Below are 27,705 nucleotides of genomic sequence, written 5' to 3' on the forward strand. Positions count from 1 at the left end.
GAAAAATATTATGCAATGGTGATATTGAGGAAGAGCATTTGCCTTGGATCTTAAATACAAAGACATCAAAACTAAGCTCTTCAATGGGACACAATATGCAGGCATTAAGATCCAAGTACAACTCTTTGCGGTCGGAATAGAAACTAACAATAGTCTGAAGTGCAGTGAGTTACTCGAAATATTTTTTATTTCATTTATTACTAACTCCCACCTTGCAACGCCAACACGACCAGCTGTGTGGGATTGGCAAACCCTAATGAAACACTTTTCCGACAAGAGGAACAGAAAACACAGAAATGCTCTGCAGAAAACGATTCACGACAATATTTTAAAACAATTCACACTTGTCAGATATCTACCCAATGGAGGAACGACAGAATAACGTAGCTTATAATTTTATTGTAAAAATAAACGAGGCTGACAATAGCATTTGTCCAATAACTCAGGAACGATTTGAGTACATGAAGCGTGCAAGGTTGACACCTTCCCAACATAAACCACAGTGGTTATGCTTTCCTGAAATTTTGTAGGATGAAATTTAAAAACAAACAGCAACCCTATATTCTGCAGTAGATGCCGGGAAAGATCAGGAAATTACAGAAATCCAATCAGAATCGAATCTAATGGGAATCCTGGCTGCTCGATTACCAGGACATAATATGAAATTAGTAACATTACATGAAACCGTGTCCTCTAATGCCGTATGTCATAGTGTGGATTAAAGGAAATTAGGAGAAAAAACTTGTGATTACAGATCAACAGAGTAATATTTCATATCACTGTACATTCAAGTATTCACCTATTGGTCCCAGTTAAACTATCTGGCGTCTATAAATATTCTGATTATTCTTGACCAAACATTGGCGGCTTCTAACATGACTACCGAATAGTACAACTGGAAATCAAACTGTATAATGTGGAACCTTATTCAATTGCAAAACTTATCCCCAAAGACTATTGTCCAAAATAACACTGCAATGTTATAAGTAGGCCTAACATTCAAAAACGGATAATTTTAAACTATTGACCAAGTTCTATTAAATATTGTGATGAATTTGAACATAGTCCAACTATTGTTGCACAATAAACACTAATCATTCTACCTTTAAGTCCATGGAATGTGGAACAAAAAAAAAAAAAAACCCACAAAAGTTGAAGTGTTAACTGACAGGTTGTTTAATGTGCCTACGGAGACCGAGAAGATATGCACCAACAAACTATCAGAGGTTCGGGGCGAAAAATATTATGCAATGGTGATATTGAGGAAAAACATTTGCCTTGGATCTTAAATACAAAGACATCAAAACTAAGCTCTTCAATTGGGACAGAATATGCAGGCATTATTAAGATCCAAGTACAACTCTTTGCGGTCGGAATAGAAACTAACAATAGTCTGAAGTGCAGTGAGAGTTACTCGAAATATTTTTTATTTCATTTATTACTAACTCCCACCTTGCAACGCCAACACGGCCAGCTGTGTGGGATTGGCAAACCCTAATGAAACACTTTTCCGACAAGAGGAACAGAAAACACAGAAATGCTCTGCAGAAAACGATTCACGACAATATTTTAAAACAATTCACACTTGTCAGATATCTATCCAATGGAGGAACGACAGAATAACGTAGCTTATAATTTTATTGTAAAAATAAACGAGGCTGACAATGGCATTTGTCCAACAACTCAGGAACGATTTGAGTGCATGAAGCGTGCAAGGTTGACACCTTCCCAACATAGAACACAGTGGTTATGCTTTCCTGAAATTTTGTAGGATGAAATTTAAAAACAAACAGCAACCCTATATTCTGCAGTAGATGCCGGGAAAGATCAGGAAATTACAGAAGTCCAATCAGAATCGAAACTAATGGAAATCCTGGCTGCTCGATTACCAGGACATAATATGAAATTAGTAACATTACATGAAACCGTGTCCTCTAATGCCGTATGTCATAGTGTGTATTAAAGGAAATTAGGAGAAAAAACTTGTGATTACAGATCAACAGAGTAATATTTCATATCACTGTACATTCAAGTATTCACCTACTGGTCCCAGTTAAACTATCTGGCGTCTATAAATATTCTGATTATTCTTGACCAAACATTGGCGGCTTCTAACATGACTACCGAATAGTACAACTGGAAATCAAACTGTATAATGTGGAACCTTATTCAATTGCAAAACTTATCCCCAAAGACTATTGTCCAAAATAACACTGCAATGTTATAAGTAGGCCTAACATTCAAAAACGGATAATTTTAAACTATTGACCAAGTTCTATTAAATATTGTGATGAATTTGAACAGAGTCCAACTATTGTTGCACAATAAACACTAATCATTCTACCTTTAAGTCCATGGAATGTGGAACAAAAAAAAAAAAACCCCACAAAAGTTGAAGTGTTAACTGACAGGTTGTTTAATGTGCCTACGGAGACCGAGAAGATATGCACCAACAAACTATCAGAGGTTCGGGGCAAAAAATATTATGCAATGGTGATATTGAGGAAAAACATTTGCCTTAGATCTTAAATACAAAGACATCAAAACTAAGCTCTTCAATTGGGACAGAATATGCAGGCATTATTAAGATCCAAGTACAACTCTTTGCGGTCGGAATAGAAACTAACAATAGTCTGAAGTGCAGTGAGAGTTACTCGAAATATTTTTTATTTCATTTATTACTAACTCCCACCTTGCAACGCCAACACGGCCAGCTGTGTGGGATTGGCAAACCCTAATGAAACACTTTTCCGACAAGAGGAACAGAAAACACAGAAATGCTCTGCAGAAAACGATTCACGACAATATTTTAAAACAATTCACACTTGTCAGATATCTATCCAATGGAGGAACGACAGAATAACGTAGCTTATAATTTTATTGTAAAAATAAACGAGGCTGACAATAGCATTTGTCCAACAACTCAGGAACGATTTGAGTACATGAAGCGTGCAAGGTTGACACCTTCCCAACATAAACCACAGTGGTTATGCTTTCCTGAAATTTTGTAGGATGAAATTTAAAAACAAACAGCAACCCTATATTCTGCAGTAGATGCCGGGAAAGATCAGGAAATTACAGAAGTCCAATCAGAATCGAAACTAATGGAAATCCTGGCTGCTCGATTACCAGGACATAATATGAAATTAGTAACATTAGATGAAACCGTCTCCTCTAATGCCGTATGTCATAGTGTGGATTAAAGGAAATTAGGAGAAAAAACTTCTGATTACAGATCAACAGAGTAATATTTCATACCACTGTACATTCAAGTATTCACCTACTGGTCCCAGTTAAACTATCTGGCGTCTATAAATATTCTGATTATTCTTGACCAACATTGGCGGCTTCTAACATGACTACCGAATAGTACAACTGGAAATCAAACTGTATAATGTGGAGCCTTATTCAATTGCAAAACCTATCCCCACTGAAATGTTATAAGTAGGCCTAACATTCAAAAACGGATAATTTGAAACTAATGACCAAGTTCTATTAAATGTTCTGATGAATTTGAATGTAGTCCAACTTATGCGTTATGCAGTGCTTGCGTGGCCTTCTAAGAAGCCACGAAAAAAGAGGCACTCGTTCGTAAACTTCAAATAATTATTTCCTTCAACAAATTAATCTCTTTGTACTTTCCGACGTCAGGAACCTAGAATAAGTAGCAGTTTTTATATCAGCCAAGCCGCATAAATGGCACAAAACGAACAAGTGGTACGTAATGAATTCAAAATCATATCAATATTTGCAGAAATATGTAACATTTTCAGCTGTCTGTATCCTGAGAATGAAGTGACAAATCACGATACTCTGACCAGTATGCTCTGTTTTCAGGGGATGATTCATGGTGTCCACGAAATTTAAATACATCTACTTGCTTGCATCTCGTTAAGATAAGCAATTATCCATATTTATTGTCTAAAATTGATACTTTGGTACAATTTTTTTGTTTTCTTTTTTCCATAGGCTATATATAGCTATGAAACACAGTGTCGTTTCTAGATTTTACATATTCGTATTGTAATAAATACGAGCAGATTTAACATGAACACTGGGTTGTCTCGTAACTATTTATGCAGCATATTATATTTTATTAATATATACTCAGGAACTTTCCAGTCTAACAAACAGTGTAAAAGCTTTATTCAATCACAGAATATCTCAATACACATCTTAAAACGTGCACGCGGGTTTGTTTCTCTCCCCATTTCTAGAAAAAACTAACTACAAACAACTCAGAGATCAAACTGCAAGAGGATGACGAGAATCTTTAGAACGATTTGAAACAGGTTACAGCATGTTAAATGTATGCATAATACAGGACCCCGATTGTGAATCGCGACATCTTGCCTGCAGTAGCTCAATGCACGGTTTTCACTGTGGTGTTGTAATGGACATATCCAAATTGGCACTTGGCCCGGATGACTGCTGTGTATGCGCTGCAGTAGAAACCATTTCAGCATCTGTTGACTTGTCAGGGTGCATCATGGGCAGATGGCATTCCCTGCCACAGCAGATACGTCTCATGTACGGAGCCAGGGCCGTGCGAACTTCTTCACGACGAACACAAAACAGGATGAACACAAAAACACCCTGCAACGGAAGCAAACGATTGCAACTAATCAAACTATAAAGTGGCCATGCTGTAGCAAGCTACCACAAAGCATTGCAGAGTCCATCACAAGTCACACTTCAAACTGCACAACAAGCACGCACAATTCCACGTTGCTGAACACAGGATGACTTGTGATGGGCTTAGTGATGGAGTTGACTACATCCTTAATTTAATAAAATAAATCCCTGCGACGCATTTTCATTTTGTATGAAAATATTTCAGTGGTTGTCCTCTAGCCTGTACAGCTCGTAAAACCTGCAAAAAGTACATCGAAGTACCGTCAGGGTACGGAGGACAAAAAGAGGCCATAAGCTTTTCTGCTTTCAGAAAAGTAGAAAAGCAGATTTACGTATTTGTAACATGCAATTTTGGACGTTTCTACTTTTCTACTACCTCAAAAGCAGAATGACATTTTATTATAGAATGCATTTTTCTACTTTCTGCTTTTCTGCTACTACTAAAGTAGTTTTACTTTTCCTCTTTTTGATGGCGGCCGAAAAGTGACCATCTGCTTTTTACCTGTCAAACAAGCAGGAAAGTGGATTGAACGTTTTGACGACACTTGTGAATTTATCTGTTCTGCTTTTGCAATACCGGAAAAGCAGATTTTACATAGGTGGCCGGAAAGTGGCAATCTGCTTTCTGTCCTCAAAGGGCAGTGAATGAGGTCACGAACCTGTAGGTTACGACCATTTCCGTTCGGGGGGAGTGAAGACGTATAGAAAGCAATACTCAGCAAAGCTTTATGCCGACCAATCCTATACGGCAGTATCAGTTTCCCTGTGAGGCAGAGAAAACAGCATCTCAAAGGAAGCACAGTTTTACAACTTTCATCCAGCTTGATTGGGCCAAGGACTGTTAATATTGATTTATACGTCTTCAATCCCCCCAAAAGGAAATGGTCTTAACCTGAGGTTCACGACCCCATTCATGGCCCTTGAAAAGCCAAAACGCAGATGGCCACTTTTCGGCCGTCTATGTAAAATTGCTCCTCCGGTATAAAAAAAGCAAAAAAGTAGAATTCACAGTTGTTGTCGAAACATTTGATTCTAATTTCTGCCTGCTCAAAAGGAGGAAAGCAGATGGCTGCTTTTCGGCCGCGAGCAGAGAAGAAAAAAAATCTGCTTTTCTTGAAGTAGAAAAATAGAAGGATGCATAACCAAACAATGTTTGTTCTACTTTTTGAGGAGGCAGAAAATTAGGAAAGTTGAAATTGCAAGTTACCATAACTTAAAATCTGCTTTTCTACCGTTCTGACAGCAGAAAAGCAGATGGCCACTTTTCGTCCTCCATAGTCAATAGTCAGGGACCTTGTTTTCCAGACTATCCCGATTTTGGGGGGGGGGTGTCTTGCCATGTGTCGGCCAAGCCACAACACCTCCCTCCACCAAAATAACACCTCAGAGACAGCCGAAACAGGCCTCTGAAAAGGTCCCAAAGGCTGTCAGTGATAAAAAAAAAACAACATTCCACTGCCTGGTCCTGGCACCGTCTTCGTAAATAATGCCTTGTATAAACACATGGGGCCACTTAACACAGAGTCCGTCCCGGTGCCCACACTGACATCATGTTAACAAAATGGACTGAGTGACTATAAAGTATACCGCAAGGTTGCTTTTGAGGAGAAGGCACAGCAGTTCCAACTCCTAAAAAGATCAGATGTAATAGTTCTGAATATTTGTCACCTACCTGGAAGGAGTTGGCCAGACAGAAGATTAGTTGAAAGGCGAATGCCGCCTCGTTGATGGCCAGGAACCCAAAACACCAGGTCAGTCCCATGAGGACAGAGATACCCACAGCATTGTGGAGGCGTTTGGAGATCTGCTGGGAGCGTGATACCTCTTTGACCTTCAGGAGACTGCGCATGACAAGGACAAAGGTGACGATGTTATGGATGAGGATGAGACCGATGGGAGTAAGGAGACCAATGTACAGCACAAGACCAGGTCGCAGGAAACAGCTATGATAAACAAAAGACAGGGCATTCGATATGATTTCAAACTATGTAAATGGATGTAGGCCTATCTTATTTCGATGTGTCCTAGTAATTTATGTAAATCGAAATAAAACAACAAGAAAGAGGACACTGTAACACATGTATGTTATTGTACATCAAAGGATCAACTTACTAATGGTCGTTGATGTAGTGATGTGTCGCTGCTGCCAAGGTGATTGTCAGTACTATCAACGGTGTTCCTGAAATTGGAATAAAAGCCGCGGCAGAGTGAAGATTATTTTTGCTAACACTGTTTTCTAACAAATCCGTACAAGTCTCACTGTTTATCTTTTTTAGCAGTTCTCTTTTACAGACATCACAATTTCATCTAGATTTCTGTCATTTACTCTGTGAGGGAGAGTGGTTTCGTCATCTCTTTACAGGTGACAGCCCTTTCCAACAACATTCCATGTTATTTGGCCAATACCTTCTGCTGTTTAAACTATCTAGCTACATGTTTTAGGTTAGTGTTTTATTTTGTCTTTTTTCAAATTTGATGTTCTGTACATATATTTATATATCAATTCTATTTATTTGATATTATACCATTCCTTTAAGTGGCATTTTTATGTTGTTAGGTGTGGTTAATAAATAAATCTAAGGACTGGACCAGAAAATTTGTTGCATTGAGACAAAAACTCACCCCAAGCAATGAGGCTTGCCTTTAGCATGTATCGAGGAGTGTCTTCTGGGAAGACTTTCACTGTGCTGACGTACATGTTCCTGGCTTCAACAGCCATCCACATCATAGTGGTCAGAGTCAAGTAGTGGAGTAAAGCAGCAACAAACACACAACCACCTCCAGATCCCTGAAAACAAAAAGCATATTGCGCACACTACAGTGCTCCAAATTAAAATGCAATGTTATGGATTCAATAGAAAGTTAACAGCGATAAAACAACTTTTTTAAATATGAACTTGAAGATGATTTTTTTCCTTTTAGACTACATGCATAAGTGACAACGAACATCTACCTTGCAGCAAAGGACACCCTGGTAATTACTCACCTTAGCATTATCAACGCCAGCCAAGAAAATGATGTACAACATCAGCAAAGAAAAGCAAAAGTGGATGAAAATCTGTCGAGATTTGCCGCTTCGCAGTTTCCTAAACACAAGATTAACAATTTAAATTTTTATCGATTAAATCAACTTCAAGTAATAGCTCCAGCGTCGGTCAACCAGTAGTGGACACCATTATACAGGGTGTCCCCCCAAAAAACCAAACCCTGAGAAAAGGGGTTAATATGCCCAAACCATGAGATATGATTATAATGTATAAGGATCTCCGAAAAGTAGAAGCAGTATTCTTTCTAATGATACCTTGATGGTATCCCTCCTTTCATAAATGACTGAACACCATTGTCTTGAAAATGGGGCATCCGAACTCAGTTGTAACACTTTGGATAAACCAGTGAATGAGGTTGTCCTCTGTCATGCTTGGGACTTGGACAGTCCCATTCTTCGTTTAGCCGCATAGTGCAGTTCGACCTTGAGTTCCATCTATACCAAATGCACATCCGTCACCAACTTTTGCGTGGAGACTTCAGGAGGAGACGGGAGTTTGCTCAGTGGCTCCTGGACCGCTTTCAAGCCAATGAAAAGTTTCTTGAATGGTTGACAATCGGTGATGAGGCAGCATTTGGGATGAACGGAGAAGTTAACACCCACAACAACGTCGAATAGGCACTGAAGGGGCACCCGCCAAATTTTAACTTTGAAACCAACATGAGTCGTGAGAAGATCACCGTTTGGGTAGGACTGTGTGGGAATGGTATCTTTATTGGACCATTCATTTTCGAAAGGAATATGAATGGTGAACGGTACTTGCACATGATCAACGAAGACGTGGTACTCCAACTTCATTTTCAACGGCATGAAAATTGTGTTTTCTGACATCTGTGGTGGGCCAAAGAAGGGGCACCCTGTGGGGAATCTCCTGCGGGAACGGTTCCCAGATCGAGTAATTGCGCTGAACAATCCAACTGAATGGCCACCCTGTTCTCCGGATCTCACCCTGTGTGATTTTTTTTTCTCTGAAGGACAAAGTTTTCACCAATCCACTACTAACATCCAAGACCCACGAGGTCGCATTCAACAGGAGGTCGACATCTTAAGACATGACCCTGCCTGCATTGGTGAGACGAGCTGTGGCTGACATGCGCCGCCGTTGTAAACTCTGCATTGAAAGGGAAGGCGGACACGCGGAAGGTGTCAGTGCATAATTATTAACTGTGTATTACATAATGTGTAAATAATCGGTGTGCCCCTGATATCATATCCAGCATGACAGAGGACAACCTCATTCACTGGTTTATTCAAAGTGTTATAAATGAGTTCAGATGCCCCATTTTCAAGACAATTTTTCGGAGATCCTTGTACATTATAATCATATCTCATGGGTTGGACATATTAACCCCTTTCCTCAGGGTTTGGTTTTTTTTCTGGGACACCCTGTATTAAACAGACATTTCAACAAGATTTCATTTGCTTCTCTCACCTGATAGTCAGGTAAATGACCACCGTAATAGTCAGAGCTATGATGGAAAAAACACAGCCAACCTGACTGATGATATCGAGAGCCTTCTTTGAAGGAGCGTGATCGTCATCATCGGGGACTTGGCCCTTCACATCCTTTGCAAAACAAAATATAAAACTGTGCAAATGTATTTCAACGCTGAAATGAAATAATGATGTTGTATGTTTAATTATTTTCTTTACATTATTTGAAGCGCCTACCACAAGGATGGCAAAGTTGGTGGCATGGGTGCAGTTACACTTGACTCTGTCATTGGTCGCTTCAACAAGCTCGCAGCCAGCCGTTGTCCAATCACCAACGCCGTCTTCAAGCTCAAAATTCCAAGACACGCAATGGACGTCGCTTGATTCCTCCTGATTGGGACACCAAAAGACTTACAAATTGACCACACTGGAATGAAATTCACTTTTAAACGTAATTTTTAATAACATACGAGCAGTGTGCGATTGATCTCCACTGAATTATGGAAATCTCTGATGCAAAGACTGGAGGGAATTGGAACGCCTTTTTGGGGTGTTAAATAAAGTTGTCAGTAAAGAAGATAATTTTAATTATCTCTATTTATTTAGTTAATAGTAAATGAAGTTATTTCATTAATCACCTTGAATTCAACGACAAGTGGTTCAGTAAGGTTGACAAGTTTAACATTTTCCACAGTCAGTGAGACAACAGCTCCAGCGACCTTACGAGTTGAGTTATTCTCTCCTCGGTACTTTCTGATTGAAGCAGACTGGAACAAGCTGTCATCCGCGTAAATCAGGAAACTTGCTTGGAGCTGGGCAGAAGTGTTGTCTGCATTTGAAGGAATTGACTCCAGAAAATCAATGAGTCTTTCTTCACATAACCTAAAATGCAACGTAAGGCAATTAACTCTAATCAATACTGTAGCTAAAGAAGACTCAAGCCAGTCTTGAACATTTAGATCAAACAATTATACAAAATTATATTATAAACAGTTATAGAGTGAAATTCTTGCAGCCTTTAAAGACACTAACAATGACCATAAACCCAACATTTATAGTTCTATTTCTCTTGTATGTTTTTACCGGATGGTAAGAACAATCCAGAAGGTCTCGCAGAAAGACTAGAGTGTATACAGCGCTAGTTGCATTTAAACTGCACCTGTCGCCATATCACCATAAATATTTCTGGATGTTTACTATATACTTTACCATTAGGCGATTGTAACAAGCCAATAATGTTGCTAGGTAATTGAGCTGAAGCTAAGACATCAAGATCCTTGGGTATCACGGTAGAATTTAATGTCTTGACCTCAGTACCAGCAAGTGGCCCCTGTTCAGGCTCAGGTGTGGTGGACTGTTTCACGGAAGCGAAACTAAGACCTTCCGTTGCCAGCATGGGATCCAAACTGACCGCCTCGACGTGGATGGAGTCCTGTCGTATACTGACCTGCCCCTCCTGCTGAAGAGTTAAAGAGATTTGGGCCGCTACGGACTGGACGATGGCGGAGGAGCTTTCGGCATCAATTTTCGTGGGTTGTGACTCGGTATCGGCAGTTGTCCCAACAGTAAGGATGACATTGCTGACAGTTTCGAGCACGAGCTCAGTCACCTTCAATGAAATCACGAAATAAGTCACAGTTTACATCATCCTATCAACTTGAATGGGTAAAGTCCTCTCTACGGAATAGATTTCATATACCTCTGTATCTCCCGATCCCGCTTCGGCAATATTCTCCAAAATGCTGGAGACCGCCTCGATATCTTGTGCATCCTCAGATGACTTGGACGTCTGACTGGCCAGAAACCCAGCTACTTCAAGTGCATTACCCTCGCTAACCTCCACCTGTCATAAAGACACTATTATAGCGGCATCGAACTTCAAGGTTATCAAGTTTATTTAAAAAAAAGAACTTTATAAATGATAACGTGAACTTTGTTGCATCTGGGATGAAATTCAGAAATCTACGGAAAAGAATTACCTCAATAACGTTTTCAAGAGAGACCTCTGTCTTGACTTCACCACAGCTGCGATTTGCGTGCTTCTCCCATCGAAAGAACAAAGGAGCTTCTTCCTTCGAACAGTTCCTTACAGCGACAGGCTGACCAGCTTTACGGGAGAAATATAAAGTTAACATTTGCCTAAAATGAATGAATGCCTAAAACTGATTGATTGACATTTGTCAAATTAATTGTACAAATAAAATTTCAAAACAAACAGAGATGTGCTTGTAATCATCATTTTGAAAGTGTATACGGAGTCTATGCGAACTGGTGCATGGTGACAAGATTGAAAGGAGGAGTGGATCCGAACACTTTAATTAAAATTGTTCCAAAGTCCTCCTACCCGAAAGTCCAGTTTCACACATTCATGTATAGATTTGTCAAAACACCACAGTTAAAAAGAAAAACAAGGGGATGGACGGAGTAAAGGCAACGGTCTAGAGACAAAGTACCAAGATGTAATTGAACAAGAAGTACTTTACCATGGAAAGGTAACTACAAAATGACGGATTTCAGTCTAACCGTTTGCCGTCTTCAGTGCGCATCGCTTCACAGACTTAGCCACTGATCCGGCTACTGCCACCGGCCATCGTAATCTGTCGCTGGTGATACTGGCTGGACACTGACCTACAACCGTCGAAACATATGAAAGCATTTAGTAATTTATTTCCATTGTTATCCTCCGGCAACCAAATAAAGAACCAAGCAAATAAACAAAGGGGATCAAACCAGTTGAAGGATGCAAAGGATTTTTTAAAACTTGCATATATGTCTTACCTTCTACACCCACAAAGAATGAACACTCTAGGAGCAAGTCATATGCTGCAAACCACTGCTGATAGCTGACACGGTAGGTTCCTATCGGTAACGTCATCCCAGGGCTGTAGTTTGAGGTGAAGTTGGTTTCTCCCTTCCATCCACTCACAACCGGTTCTGACCAGCTTATACTGGTTGTTGTTGAACCGGGACTTGCAAATGCGGTGATATTCGCAGGGCAGACAAGATTCACCTCTGGGGAAAAACGAACGTTGATTGACCGAAGACCGAACTATCAACACCTGTCCGTCACACAGGTCTTCCACTTCTATCCTTGTTCTTCATAAAGAAAATTTCTACTGAAGACTAAAATAAAGAAGCACAGATAAAACAAACACAAACCTGTAACTGTAACATTAAACGCGCAAACATTCCTGTTCCCAGACTTATCCCTGGCGGTGTATCTCACCGTTGTATCTCCTACAGAAAAGGACCCATTCCCTGCTCGGTTACATTCACTGAAAGTGGTTGGTAAGCAGTTGAATGTCACACTGACATCTTGGCCGGAGTTGTCAGTAAGGATTGGAGGAATCCATGAGTGGGTCACCAGCTGGGAGGATGAAGTGACAGGAATGATGACGTCATCTGGACAGCCAGATACCTTCGGAGGTTCGTCATCTAAGAAAGTTGACACGCATTCAGTATAATTGTTAGCCACTGTGACAAACCATGATTGGAGGGATTTTCTGTTGAATGGGATGTGTAGGATGGAATGTAGGATGGAACGGTCAGTTTTTGGTTTTTTAATTAAAAAGAAGCACTAATGCCTGGCCTTAAGCTGGAACGAATTATATGAAGTTACTCTTACCCCCGACGATGACATGGAATCGGCATTCTATCTCAGTCTCTTGGACTTGGTAGATCACCTGAGTAGCTCCGATACTGAAGAGGTCTCCTGGCTGATGGTCTGATTGTAATCGAACTCCTGTCTCTCCATTGTCTCGTTGGTAAACAGCACTTCCGTTGATACGATTGCCACTGCTACCATCACCACCATCGTAGTTATAGTCCTCATCATCTTCATAAAAGCCACTCCCATTCTCTGTGGTTGAAGCTTGGCCATTCATTGAGTTGAATGTCACCTTGGGTTGCATCCATGAAACAGATGTTGTGCTGATACCAGGGTCCGTGGCCACTGTGATATTGGCCGGACATTGGAAATCTACACCTGCATTATCAGAGGTGGACATTGCCAACAATTAAAATTGGCACATGCATAAAGGAGCATATTTGAGTACTCAGTAAACCAAAGGAAAATTATAATACGCGTTCAATAGGGTAAAGACAAAGTCATGTCATCCCATGACTTCCAGGTAATTAGAGGGAAAGGACTTCCCGCTTTTTGGAAGGGTGGCTCAAATACTGCCATAAGGTTAATGAATTCAATAATATTGCAATAAATGTAGCCAAAATTTAGGTGAGAGAACACTAAACGTGGGTGATATATGGTACTCAAATTTGTTTCCAGCTAATTTTCATATGAAACATACCTGTCACTGTCACTGTGAAGTTACAGTATGCTGAGTTTCCTTTTTGGTCCATCACCTTGTATGCTACCACTGTTATCTCACCAGTTTGGAACACGTCTCCAGGTTGATGGCTGGAGTTCCATAGCAACGGTGGGCTTGAATCTGATGCATTAAACGCTGGCCATGACACAGATACGGATTGGATGCCAATGTTGACGAGACGAAAGATGTTACCCGGGCAATCTGGGAAGAATCTTGGCGGATTGGTGTCTGTTATGAGGTAAATAACCTTTTTTGTGAATTCAAATACCAGCGCTTGACTAACCAAAGTAAGCCTACAATCAACATGTACATACTTAAATGTGTTTTATTTTCTATCTTTACGTTTGTCAACGAGAGAAAAGGTCCTGTAAGGAAAAAAAACACTCTCCCAATATACTCTTACCTGTAACAGTTACAGAGAACTGACACCGAGAACTCGTTTCTAGAATCTCATATGTAACCAGTGTGGTCCCAATGTTGAATCCTTGTCCACGGTCACGATCACTAACGACAGTGACACTTTGATTGATGCCATTGAAGCTAAGAACTGGCGTGCTCCAAGACAAATTTGCAAAGTTGTTAGGATTTATAGAGACGGTGGTTTTTGGTGGACAAATGATTTTGACCGCCGGTAATAAAGGATTAGAGTCTGAAGATATTCCTGAGAAATAAATCTGGCGAACGAGTTATGAATAATAAAATGAAGCAGTCAGTTTTTGAGAGACCACCCATCTTTAAACGAAAGCTCATCGGCAGAACAAACCAACGACCGAAACAATGGAAACATCGTTAAAGCTAACATGGTCCAACCCTCCTATTTATATATAATTTCAGGGCTTTATGGTTAGAACATGCACGCTGGCATGACTGACGTACAATGACGTTCCTCTCACTTAGTACCAGTCAGTTTGTCCATTTTCTCTTTTTTGATTGCATATGCAGCCAAACTTTTAAACAAAATAGCTCACTATTAAAAAATGACATCAAACTGGAAAATCAGTTTTACTTCAAGAGGCAACAGTGACACCTAAAAAGGCATGTAGTGCGAAAAGTTTCAGACGCCATTTTGTTTCATAACTTGGTGGAATGACGTCCTACAGCGTCTCTTCTTCGACTGTCTGCGTCTAGACATCTTGCGGACTTTCTGCGTTGCTAACAACTATTTTTTAAACCGACCTGTACAACGTGATCGCGCAATGTACGTCAAGCTATAATAATACAGTTGTGAACTTTAAGCATTGATTACAAGTCACAAGACCACGTATTTCTGGCAACCATCGCTCTTCAATGACTGATCGCTGGAGTATCCACTGTACTTTAAAAACATAACATTCGGGTCCATGTACATAATGTGGATATTGTGGCTGTAAAAACTGTTCCACTAACTGTTCCACTCCTAGTCCAAGTGTACAGACGTATTTGACCACAACCGTGGATTGCTACTCTTTTAAGTGTGTCGTCCCTTGAAAGTAAGCTGCATTGTGTGAGTATGATCGATGGGCCAAAAAGATTTTGTTCACGTTGGAATGTTACTAACTAATAATACTGCTAAAAATGAAAGTGCTAGGGAAAATTCAATTATCATACGCATAGGAGGGAAGTGGGAGTGCTGTGTCAGAGTTTCTAGTTCTGGTTTGGATCATGCTGGTACCGTCTGTCTAACCTACCGGGCAGGCAAGAATGGATACCGTGACATGGGGTAACTTTGGTTAGTAACCACTAGAGGATTTGAAATTTTGTTATTCTCTCAAACGTACAGTGGATGCGGACGTATTTAATATCATTTTATTTAGAAATCAGTTATTCATTATTTAGCATTTTCGTTGTTTGTGGTAACCATGGTAACCATTTTTACTTTGATTTTCATGCCCCATTTTGATGAAGATCAAAAACAAAAGTTGGCCCATGTTGCCCGAAACCCAGGGTAACTTAGGCCCCCCCCCCTTTTTTAAGCCTAAGACACCAATAAATTTTTTAATTCCTTTTCTTTCAGCATCGACGTTTAGATGAGTATCACAATGCGCTGGAAGAAGGGAAATTAAAATTGATTGTCTTTAACTGGGAAGAAATGATAAAATACATTTAAAGTGGATGCTTGAGGCTCTTTGCGCTCAAGGCACAATGTGACCTTCGGGCTGTGCAATTAATTAGCTCTCACCACAGGCCACTACAATATGCCATGTGGAAAGATCATCAGATTATAACTTCTGAGTGGTCCCTCATCCTCCACATCTCAAATTAGCGACATAATATTGTTTGCATACAGTGACGTATAGTGCATATGGTGAACTAAAAAGTGAGGAACCTTCAATAAAAAGAATAACTCATTTACTGCAAAACCTGTGGTGTTAACATCAACACTTTTTGGTATTATCCGATGACCACACCATATGGTGTTACTTTAACACCACTGGTGTTACTCTGCACGCCTATGAAGTGTTAAATTAAAAATCCGTTTAATCGTTGATAAATGGATAAACGTTGGTTGGTTTCATACATATTGGAGAGGAGCTACGGTCTTATGTTCTAAAGAACCCAATAAATTGTCCACACGAGAGCCACAACATGGGATGAATACAATTATTTAACACCGTATCTTACCAATGACAGTGATAACCATGCTGCATCTTGCAGTGTTGTCAATGACATCCCTTGCTGTATACTGTAGCACATATGGAGAATTTGTAGTTTCCAAAGTGACTCTGTCATTTACGTGATACGTAGAACTTCCTACTTCAATTGTGATCTCGACCCATCCATTGTTATCGGATGCCGAGGCGTCAGGCAGGAAGACAGTGGCAAAGTTCTGGTTGGGATCAGTCTCGACCGTCCGACTATTTGGGCAGGTAATGACAGGGGGCTCAGCACCTGCAACAGGGAGCAGATCCAGGATATTTGCCGGAGGAGGTTTTGGGAAATATTATTGGTACGTTAAGTTTTCACCCTTGGTGAAAGCTATTAATCTGCTTGTTTTGTTATCAAACAGACATACAAATAAATACACCTACACGGCTTATGCTTTTCAAAGGTCTTCGAACCTTACCTAGGACCCATCCCAAAATTGCCATGAACAGGGGGGTTGACCTCAGTAATGTCACCACCCACCAACAGTGGGCGCTCTGTAATAATATGGATCCAACATAGCTGATCAAACAATGAGAAGAGACCCGAGTATAGCCTACCTGTTTTCCACAATTATTAGGCCACATACCAACAACCTCCACCCCGTCTAGATTCACGCCTGGCAATAAGTATTCATAAACATCAACGCAACCGTTAAGCAGCATCAATGTTCAAAGTCAAACACTGTCTGCTTCCTACGAAAGCGGGCAAAGGCTACCACCAAGAATTTTTTTTCAAATCTTGCCACAGTGAGTTTCCTCTCACCGCGCGGAGATATCTAATGACGTATTTGGCCGTGGCGAGATAGCGCTTTGTGAGGAAAAAATCCTTATACATGTTTCTGTAATAACGAAATATTGATTTGCCTCACGTATACTGGCCATAATAAATGGAAGCAGTGGCATATCTAGGTCTGAGGTTGGCATTTTGTTTGTTACCCATTATTCTACTCCCGATCGTGTAGTACCGTTTTAAAACGATTGGCATTTGCATTGCCTCCCCCCCCAAAAAAAAACAAAAAGTAAAATAAAAAAGAATTACATGTCAGAAGAGATACCTTATTCATCATATGGTATTTACGGAAAAAATTGCACGTTATTTTTCCTATTTGAGGGTTCTGGCAGTGCACCATTAAGAGAAAACAAATTGTTTGCCGGAATAAGTGATTCTTTTTATTGGTCGAGCCGTTTTGCGATCATGTGGGGGCGTGTCAAGTCAGTCTTGAGTTGAAATTTACATTTTCGTCAAGGATTTTGATCAATCAATCCTCATCATAATCTCTTGATTAATGGGTAACTCACCACGTGAAGGAGAACACCTTACACCTGCCGTAGTACGGCCATTATGAGTTCCACAGCCGGCCACATCTCCCCATTCTCTATGCATACACTGATCAATACTTGTTTCACTTCCAGTGCATACAACATCGTCAAGCAACATCGGCACTGAGGCGTATCCGAAGTGAGTGTGAGAGATTAACACAGGAAGTAAGTTACCAAGCTGGCGACAGACTACCGTGGCCTCCTCAATTCCCCAGCCGTCATGACATATTGTACCCCATTGGCCTTGGTAGAAAACTTCCACTCTTCCCTCAGTTGGTACACTACCGTCTGCAAGTCGGACTGGTGCTGAAAGTGAAGAACGAAAAACCATTTACCTTTATTTTAAGTCGATATCTGTTAGCATGAACACTTTTCTAGCCTTGGCTGGGTCTACAAACATGACAGTTATAATTACTAATGCCCTAACCCCTTTTTAACGTAGCAGCAGCGCTTGCAAGCCAGCAGGGGCGGGGCCTGGGACACTTTAGGGGCGAGAACTAAGAAAGTGACAATATTGTTTATCTGACCTTCAGTCTGCTAAGGCACCCTAGAAAGGGCACTACTAACATTCAGTTATGTATAAACCCGTGGTACATTTTCACAAAAAACGTTAGCTTTATATACGTGCTTATTTAGCAAAGGAAAAAGGTGCTTTTTTAGCTTACCTAAAGCTGCCACTTCATATCTGCATCCGATGGTACAAAAAACGAAAATGGCCAGACACGCAAACACCGTGTTACTCGATGCTCCGTCACATAGGACATTCATGACTGCCTTCGTCTGAATTCAATTCTGATTACCAAGCTCTTACAAGTTCTTTTCTCGGGTCCTAGGAAAGAAAGTATTCTGGAGCTGGTCCCTGGAAGCTGTGAAACTAAATAAGAGACGCAACTTAGTATCGCTTTTATATACACAACTATTGTTTCCGCGGGCATTACCGCAACCGATGCGTAGCCTTTGAGTCAAATCCGAAAGTGAAATCAAATGACATTAGACTAGCCCTAACAGTAACTGAAGTTTTATTTCCTTATTGGACTCCGCAGTGAACTACGCATGTTTCTATCAGGAGGAGGAAGTACAACAGTCCTGTTTGCAAGGAGGATATGCACTTGGGTGCTTGCCAATACTGGCAAAGCAGAATAATTATATACTGCAATCAAGCAATCGGACCAATATGAAATGGACGTATTTTGGGACACTAATTGTTTTATGACAACAGATGTTATACTTGCCGGTTGCTTGTTAGGGTGTGGGCTGGAAAGTTATGTAACTTGGGGGCAGTGTTCATCCCTGACGTCAATTATTATGTGTCTAGAAGTAAAGTGAGTAATGATGAAATGAACAAGTCAAAGGTTGAGAGAGTCATAGGCAAAAGTAAGACACATATCATAAGAATATTTCTCATCACTGACGTTAATAATTATGTGTCTATAAGTAAAGTTGGTGATGATGAAATGAAAGGTTAAGAAAGTCATATGCAAAAGCAAGACACATATCATAAAAATATTGATTGTATTCTGCCAATATGTGGAAGACCCAGCACTCCCACAAAAGCGACAGTGTCGTGGGATCATATTATACTGAAACGTGAATCAAATGATTCCGTGAGCCAAAGATGATTAATTTTAATACGATAAAATAGGAAAAGGAAAAAGGAAAACTGAAACAAAATGTCCACCACCATACTTACACAAAGGTTACAAACAGCAACATCACTAGGATTAAATTTTACGGGGCACCTCAGGGTTTGCTAAATATTCAAGGGGAAAGTGAAGGTGAGTGATTATTCTTTTCGTCCAATACGGTAACCTTGATAAAATGGAAGCGTGCTGGCGAGCATCGGCCTCCGTTGGGGGTTACTCCACTAACCATGCGTAGACCTACTACTGAACGGTAGTGGTTAAAAAGTTAATGTTGGGTCATGGGAGTATAAATTATCATGAGACATTGTATTTGATGTCCTTCTGCTACCTCTCTTCCAAATAAAATCGGGTTTCTCCATGGGATCCGTCCGCATAGTACAAGCAGGTGGGGTATGTTCCTATGGCCCCTTTTGGAAGGATGGGGGACATATCCCAAACCTCCTAAGAGTTGGGCATGGTGATACCATCGCTTAACTATTCGTTCAAAATATACTTCATTCAAATTTAAGCATATTTTTAATATTAGAAGTACTACACTGTTCTGTATTTGCACAAAGTTATGGAGTACAAAAGACATCAGCTGACAGACAGGCACATGCAGATTTGGCGTGAAATAAATTGTGCAATGGTGATATTGAGGTAGAGAATTTGCCTCGGATCTTCGATGGATTTGATCACAACACAGAAGTACTTCTTCGTATTGACGTTCAGACACACTAGGTACATGGCCAAGACCCATGCATACATTACGCTATCTTTATCATTTTTTAAGATAATCAAGACGAAATAAGTATCCTTGAACAGTTACTGATCCGGGTTGGGGGCACTGATCCCGGAACGTCGAACAACACTCAGTCCGCTTTGGCAGTTGTTAAGAAAACAGAGCTGACACAATGATAGCACATATGCCTAATGTATTTAAGACCTGGATTGGAGCATGTATGCTTTCCAACGGATATCAAAATCAAATCAGAACTTGGATATTAATTCCTCTATTTGCCCATAAGGTTAGTGAACCATACATGCTCAGTAAGCACTGAAATTTACACTCACTATTAAGGAATAGGCCTACAGGGCCAGTTTGTATACTATTCTCCCGAAAATGTGGAGGGGGTGAAATTCAAAAGGCGTCCAGTAGATAACTCCGTTCCCAATTTGGCTTAAATTACAAACTCAAGCGACAAAGGAGTAGATCTTTATTTATCCTGGTAGATTGCTACATAGCAATACAAACTTCATTGTTACAATCAGTAGCAAGGTTAGCAAATGCAATCCTTGCAGACAACAGAGATCAGGCGAAATAATCCGAATCCTTTAAACCGAAATACAACCCTGGGGCCTTAACTTTACGTTTGTGGGTGCTATGGCAAGATAATTTTTGAGAATTTCAACTGAGGTTATGAATTTTAGTACATTTCAGATTAAAGCAGAGCACGGGTGTAAATCCCAGGTCGATGGGGGTATAACTATAAATCCCCATTTTTAGACCGGGTGATAGGTCAGTGAATCATCTCCCATTTTTTTCGTGGCGAGACAAAAATGAAGACGGATTGTGATGAATTGTTCCGACTTGCAAACGACCGAAATGTACGTATATATTCCTTCAGGAATGGAATACATGTTACAGATGTACATCTGTATCATGAACATCGCCCACTTTAAAGTGTTATATGGAATCAGCCCCCCCCCTTCAAATTTCCATGGCCCGGCAAGTCATCCCCTCAACTTTCCCCATCCCCCAATTTACGACAAAAATACACCACGGATAAATAACCAGCACAATAAAATATAAAACGTATTACACACACATAACATAGTTACACACTTTAACCTTCTGCATCTACCCAAACTTTATATCCGGGTTCAATCTCCTACTATGTCTAACCAAACTTGGTACATGTAGTTCATCTATGTAATCTTTTATCATGCTAGATTAATTTTGCTTAAAGTATTCTGGCGGAAAAAAAAATTTCATACAAAGCCATGTCTTTTTCCCATCCAGGATTTACACTTTAGAAAATCAATAGAGAAAGCATATTTTATGCCAGAACAATGTCCTGTTTCCCCTAAGAGTCGTTGCCCTGTCCCTTGTTATTTCCTTGGAGAGGTGATGAAAGTTTGATTTTTCAGCTTCTCTTGCTTTTCTGCAGTGTGATGAAACCGAACACAGATAATGGTTTAAACAAAGCTAAGCAACCAAACAAAACAGACAAACAAGAAAAACTAGTACCACTGAAACTTCTAACACAACAATGCAATTTTAACAAGCAGTACAGGGGCCAATCGCAAGTCTTGCCCCAAGACTAGTTTTACTGTTTTGGCCGGTTGACCATGCAGACGACATGCGCTGGAGAGCACAGCCAAATAGCAGTACCGGCAGAGGGCGCTATATTCACAAGAGACGACCTGCCAGAAAACAAACAAACAAACAAACAAACAAACAAACACCCCAACACCCCAACAAACAAACAAACAGTCTTGTAGAATCATCTGGCAGGCTTACCCGAAAAATTGCGAGCATACCTCACGCGCTCATGTTCATGAATATTGAATGCCCGTACACAATGCCGAAGCCCGCTCGCCATTGAGACTGTGGTTATCGGCAGTGCGCATATGCAATTGTTCATGATAATTTGAGCGCATGAGTTATGCTCAAAAATTTTGTGGTAAGCCTGCCAGATAGACCCTTTCACTAACATATTCTTAATTATGCAAGTATGGGCACAAATGGCCTTGGCGGCAAGAAGTGTGAGGGGTGCGATTTTGAGGATTATTTTCTCTCGGGTTTTCTTACTTTGTTAATTTTTTTTCTTCAGAAAATGCCATTGAATCGTTTTTGCTATAAGTTTCTAATCTAAGCAGGATATTTAGTGCTCTATAAAAAGACTTTTTAATCGTAATTTTTTTTGCTATGCACACGAGATAGCCATTTCTTAGTATAGCCCCTTTGCATCATAAGTAGAATAAATTACATCATTAGTATTCTTGAAGCTAACGTGTGCATTTGTAAACGCGTACTGATGCTCAGTATATACATGTATGTGTTGCACGTACATAGTGCTGCGTTCCCTTAATATCTAATCGATGGTAGCATGGACTTGACTAGTGTCTACAGGATGTGATCGATATTTGGGGTCAACAATTCATTAAATGATGGACCGGAAACGAGGTCAGGGTGACAGTCCTACTGTAGGCCTATAGTTGGTTTATTGCTCTTACTTTTCTTCATCAAATTTCAATGTGATTTTTGAAGAAGGTGTAGCTTAACTTAAAACAACACATAAAAGGCAAAGTTATAGAGGGGCGAAGCTGTATGCAAGTGCAACTGAACTACGGTTTGACAAGACCATTGGAAACGCAAGTCAGACGGAGTGGGTACGGTACGGGTGTGTAGCATCGCACAGCTAGGCTACACTCATCAGGCCGGGCCGTGGTGGGAGCTGTCCCGGACCACCACGGTGACTAGCAATAGCTGGACGGTACCGACCACACTCAGCTCACTCATACCGCAATGTGATAACTGCAATAATACAATCGCCGCACAATGTACCATTGGCTCAGCGTAGAGACGGGGAGAACCGAGGCTAGTTAGCAGGACAAGGGTGGCGACGGACACGGGGGTATCTCCCCCGGCAATTGGTTCGGACGTAGCGGTGACGGGCCGCTACGACTCTCACTAGCACCCTGAGCTAGTTCGTACCGCTCTCGCATCGGTCCAAGCTAAGCTAGCTGGACATTCACTTTGGCAAATGGGGAGACACCTTCAGGACTTACTTGTCAAGTAGGAAGCAGTTTGTTTGAATTAATTCCACCACTTCAACACCTCGTACTATTACCTGTGGTGTTTCACAGGGCTTAGGTCCCTTATCGTATATCAAATATGTAAATGATATTTGTAATTCTTCCTATTGCATTTCCGTTTGTCTTTTGCTGATGACACGAGTCTGTTATATAACCATCCTAATTTGAATACAGTTCGTTAGTAATCTAAATATAGAACTTGTAAAGGTGAATGAATGGCTCTTGTGAAATAAACTTTCTGTTAATTTGCTCAAGACAAATGCCATGAGTTTTAACTTTAGACAAAATAAGTACATTGTATATTTATACACAAAATCCTTTTCTCTGTTTGCGTGCAGAACGAGGTCAAAAGTACTAAATCCCCGGGTGTTCATATTGATGAGAATCTCACTTGGAGTAAACATATCGACGTCTTGTGTACTGAAATCTCCAAAAATACTGCCGTTATTTAATTTCTATCGGAAACCGTACGTTTCACTTTGTATAATACCCTTATTCTTTTCTACCTGAAATATGCCATTCTTACCTGGGGCAGCTCGACCTCTCAATGCATCAAGGTGTTTCTTTTGCAGAAGAAAGTTGTCCGGATAATATCAAAAACAGGTTATCTAACTCACACAAGCCCATTATATGAGAAGCCTGGAATACTTAAAATAAACCACCTTCCCAATTTGAGTGTGGAAGGACATTGAAACTATTTTGGTTGTATTGGAAATGTCTATATCTCATTATTCAATGCAAAATGTTAGGCAATTAGAAGTCGTATTTCAAAGATTTCATTTTTGCAGAGGTAAAATGACAAAAAGCTGTGGAATTCATTCAAATAAATGTAAAACCTGCTCTTTAGAACAAAATACCAAGAAATTGAGTTTAATGCAACGAAAGAGCATTACGTACTGCAAAAAACAAAAACAAAAAACAAAACTACTCCCTACTTGCAGCACTTCTACAAAACTTGCCACAGTGTTCTTACAAACAATTGTATTTCTCCGAAATATATATGTCTTTATGCTCAAAATGGGAAAGCTTACAAACATTTCCTCAAAATTTTAAATAGAACGATAAATGCTACCAAAATACTACTTCTAGCTCACAGTGTCGTACTTTTAAAATGGTGAGCAGTACGCCAATTAATTGGCGTACCCACAAGCTTCTTTCTAAGATGGTGAGTGTAAACTTGTTTTCAAAACCGGAAATGGTAAAGTAATTCAACCATGAGCTTCCTTCTAACATGGTAAGCGGTACGCTAATTGGCGTACCTACAAGTTTCTTTCTACGATGGTGATAATTGGCGTACCTACAAGTTTCTTTCTAAACGGTGAGCAGTACGCCAATTGGCGTACCTACAAACTTTCTTCTAGGATGGTGAGTGTAAACTTGTTTTCAAAACTTGAAATGGTAAGGTAAGTGAACCATGAGCTTAATTTCCAACATGGTAAGCGGTACGCCAATTGGCGTACCTACAGGTTTCTTTCTGAGACGGTGAGCGGTACGCCCATTGGCGTAAGCTCCCTTCTAAGACGGTGAGCGGTACACCAATTGGCGTACCTACGAGTTTCCTTCTAAGATGGTGAGCGGTACGCCAATTGGCGTACGTGTAAACTTGTTTTCCAAACTGGAAATCGTAGAGTAATTGAACCATAAGCTTCTCACCAACATGGTGAGCGGTATGTCAATTATCATACTACAAGGATCTACCAAACACAGTGAACAGTACGCCAGCTGACGTACCTAGTGGCTTCCTTCTGAGATGATGTACTGTGCGTACATTGGCGTGCCTCAATGTCCCTTTGAATACGGTATAAGGTACGATGGTGCGGGTACCTACAAATATAAAATTCAATTTTTCAAATTTTTATTGAACTTAACCATATATCATCACTTCATTAGAGAGGTTGAAAATGAAGACTAAAACCTGCAGTAGTACCACAAAAATTTATAGTAGGCTTAATCCAACTAGATGTTTATCTGGGGCCACAGATCACAATGGTCTCTTTATGTAAAATATCTGACGTCATTCAGATTTGCTAAATGTATGGTATACGGAAGAACAGACCGGAAACGTGTTCAAAGTTTGGGAAAAAGTTCATCGATTGTTTAAAATTCCATCTTAATTCATTGGATGCTTTAAAAAGATAATAATTTGACTTGGAAAAATTGCTAACAAATACCTCACGAAAGTAATTGCTTAACTTCAAAACAAGAAAGAGTATCGTGACGTCCTTTCATTTTTGCAATGCAGAACACACTTTAAGTTTGTGAACAAGTTTCAAGACGATTTTCTAATCTCTCCCATTAGATTACAAACATAAAATGTTGTGATAATACCATCGAAAGGTTGAGGACTGTCCACATGATGTGCAAATGTCCTTTGTCCCTTTAAGGTAATGCACTAAGTCAAATGTTACATAAAAAATAAAGTGTAGGGTCATTATTTACTTCATCTCGATGTTCGTGTAAAACCTAGGATAACAAAGTGTTTACATCGTAAAAAGAATTAGCAAATAAATGTCGATAAATTGCAGTCTGATCACGTCATCATGTAGTCTGGTTCCCTGCCCAAAGAATCCCAGACGACTGCATGTTGTAACATCAACAGTTGCCATCAGGATACGGGACTTTATGTTTAACAGCTAGCCTACCTGTCCAGCTGGGAATAACCGAACGTCAACGGTACCATTTGAACATGCCGGATGTAGACGGGACTACATCCGGGAATATTTCGGCTATTTCCAAAAAACTGGAGGAATTTCCCCAGTTTCGGTCACGTGGACAATGGGTGATACCGGACCCTTGATTCGTAGAGTGGTCACAATCATCGGGCTAGGTATCCAGACTAGTCATCATGGCGTCAATCTTCAGTGGTTCATCTCCTTCAATGGACATTAATTGGTTAACGTGTGTTCAAAAAACAAATCATGCAAATCATCTATAGGAAAAAAGGTAAAAAAAAAATTATTAGCTTTGACAAAGGACAGACCATTCATTTTTATTCCACTTTTGTACCAGCATAAGTTTACCACTTTCAGATGACCCTTGCACAACTTTACTTGGAGAAAATTAAAGATGAAATCTGTTATAATAGTGCTACTCTCGGTGGTTTCCATTATGTAATACAAAAATTACAGGGGTGGTTGAAATCTAAAGAATATGGCACATCAACTAATTTGATAGACTCGACTGTTCGTCATCTGTGACTGAATCATCAAAACTCCCAACATCCTCCGATTCAGACTGAATAGCTAAAATTTAGGCGAGAGAAAGCAAAACGTGGCTAATAAATGATGCTCAAACATGTTTCCAGTTGATTATCATTATGAAACATACCTGTCACGGTCACTGTGAAGTTACAGTATGCTGCGTTTCCTTCTTGGTCTATCAGCTTTTATGTTACCATGCTAACCTCACCAGATTGGAACACGTCACCATGTTGATGGCTGGATTTCCATAGCAACGGTGGATTTGAATCTGATGCATTAAACGCTGGTCTGAACACATAAACTGATTCAATGTTGATGTCCACAAGATGAAAGATTTTAGCTGGGCAAGCTGGGAAGAATCTTGGTGGATTGGTGTCTGTTATGAAGTAAATAACCTTTTTGTGAAAATGATCTAGGCCTAGTTGTTTCCAGCAAACCCTATTCAAAGGCCCAAATCAGATCGGCATCACCAAGCGCTTGACCAACCAAAGTAAGTCTCCAAACAACACGAAGTTATTTAATTTTTCTAAAAATTTGAATATTCAGCAAGTTTGTCAACGAAAAAAACAAGTAAAGGTCCTTTAAAGGGAAATATTCTTAGTACACTCTCGCCTGTAACATTTACAAAGAATTGACACCGAGAACTCGTTTCCAGAACCTCATATGTAACCACTGTGGTCCCAGTATCGAAGCCTTGTCCCTGGTCTCGATCGTGACACTTTGGTTGATGCCACTGAACCTAAGAACTGGCGTGCTCCAGGACACATTAGCAAAATCCTCAGTATCGAAGAGACGGTAATATTTAGTGGACAAATAATTTTGACCCCTAAGGATAAAGGATTACATGCTTAAAAACTACAGCCTAAAGAGATTACAGAGGAACAAAATCTTGTGAACGAGGTATGAGAAATAAAATACAGTAAACAGTTTTTGAAAGATCATCCAACTTCAAACGAAAGCTCCCCAGCATACAAACAACCGTAACGATGGAAATAACATTAACGCTAAATCCTGTTTGAATATGATTTCAGGGAGTTAGGGTTCATATTCAAAAAAGTAAAACAGGCTTTCATGTAAAATTTCAGTCCGGCTGACTATCATAACTGAGTTCATAGTGAGTTCTATTCGTCCGTTGTAGTGTTTGCTTTGAGATGCAACTCATATAAGACAATAAACATCAACATGTCATTTGCCTATACAAACATCATTTAACTTAGTTTGTTATGCAACATTGGCAGTGGCTTGAATGGCTGAAAATTGCAGTCAGTTACCACTCAGGAGGATTTAATTATCATGTGTCAAAGTATCACGTATGTTCCATATTGTCACTTGAAATGTTGCTTTTCTGTGACAAGAAAGAAAACACAACTGTTACTTCAAGACCTACTCATTGGACGATGAGCAGACGACAGATACTTTGATACTATGACTTTGCCTTTTTATTGGATTTTTTAACTGAGATGGATACAGACCTGTTACAGCCATGGTGAAATTGCAAGCGTCAAATCATTCCCTGCTTTGGTCTGCCGCTTTCACAGCAAGCCAGGACACTGTGACTGATTCAGTGTCGACGTTGACTAGACGATAAAAGTCATGTGGGCAACCGGTGGTAAATGTAGGCGGGGTCAAATCTGGTGGCGTGATAAACAAAGAAAGAACATTGATGCGTGGTTA

The 27,705-nt window shown here is 40.1% G+C and overlaps 1 protein-coding gene across 3 annotated transcripts; it reads right to left on the reverse strand.

Annotated features, from left to right (window-relative positions):
- Positions 1-160: 160 nt before the first annotated feature.
- LOC147799860 (uncharacterized) lies at positions 161-27,674 on the reverse strand. Of its 3 annotated transcripts, none has more exons than XM_087132496.1 (19): positions 18,053-18,604; positions 17,367-17,693; positions 16,045-16,311; positions 13,423-13,671; positions 12,741-13,100; positions 12,275-12,550; positions 11,894-12,127; positions 11,639-11,743; positions 11,095-11,222; positions 10,815-10,958; positions 10,325-10,724; positions 9,754-9,944; positions 9,353-9,505; positions 9,114-9,247; positions 7,622-7,721; positions 7,258-7,423; positions 6,748-6,814; positions 6,308-6,476; positions 161-4,596 (listed from the first exon to the last, which is right to left on the reverse strand). In XM_087132496.1, exons 1-19 carry the CDS (start codon positions 18,153-18,155, stop codon positions 4,378-4,380), a joined length of 3,792 nt encoding a protein of 1,263 aa, XP_086988622.1. In that variant the 5' UTR covers positions 18,156-18,604; the 3' UTR covers positions 161-4,377. The 3 variants fall into 3 exon arrangements, with proteins under 3 accessions (XP_086988622.1, XP_022088889.2, XP_086988623.1); XM_022233197.2 differs by having other exon boundaries at positions 6,308-6,578; positions 18,053-18,599; XM_087132497.1 differs by lacking the exons at positions 161-4,596; positions 6,308-6,476; positions 6,748-6,814; positions 7,258-7,423; positions 7,622-7,721 and adding exons at positions 7,732-8,792; positions 27,504-27,674 and having other exon boundaries at positions 18,053-26,407.
- Positions 27,675-27,705: the final 31 nt, after the last annotated feature.

The sequence above is a fragment of the Acanthaster planci genome, linkage group LG02 (assembly GCF_054643075.1).
Source record: "Acanthaster planci isolate LZ-2023a linkage group LG02, COTS_SCS, whole genome shotgun sequence".
Classification (NCBI taxonomy): Eukaryota; Metazoa; Echinodermata; class Asteroidea; order Valvatida; family Acanthasteridae; genus Acanthaster; species Acanthaster planci.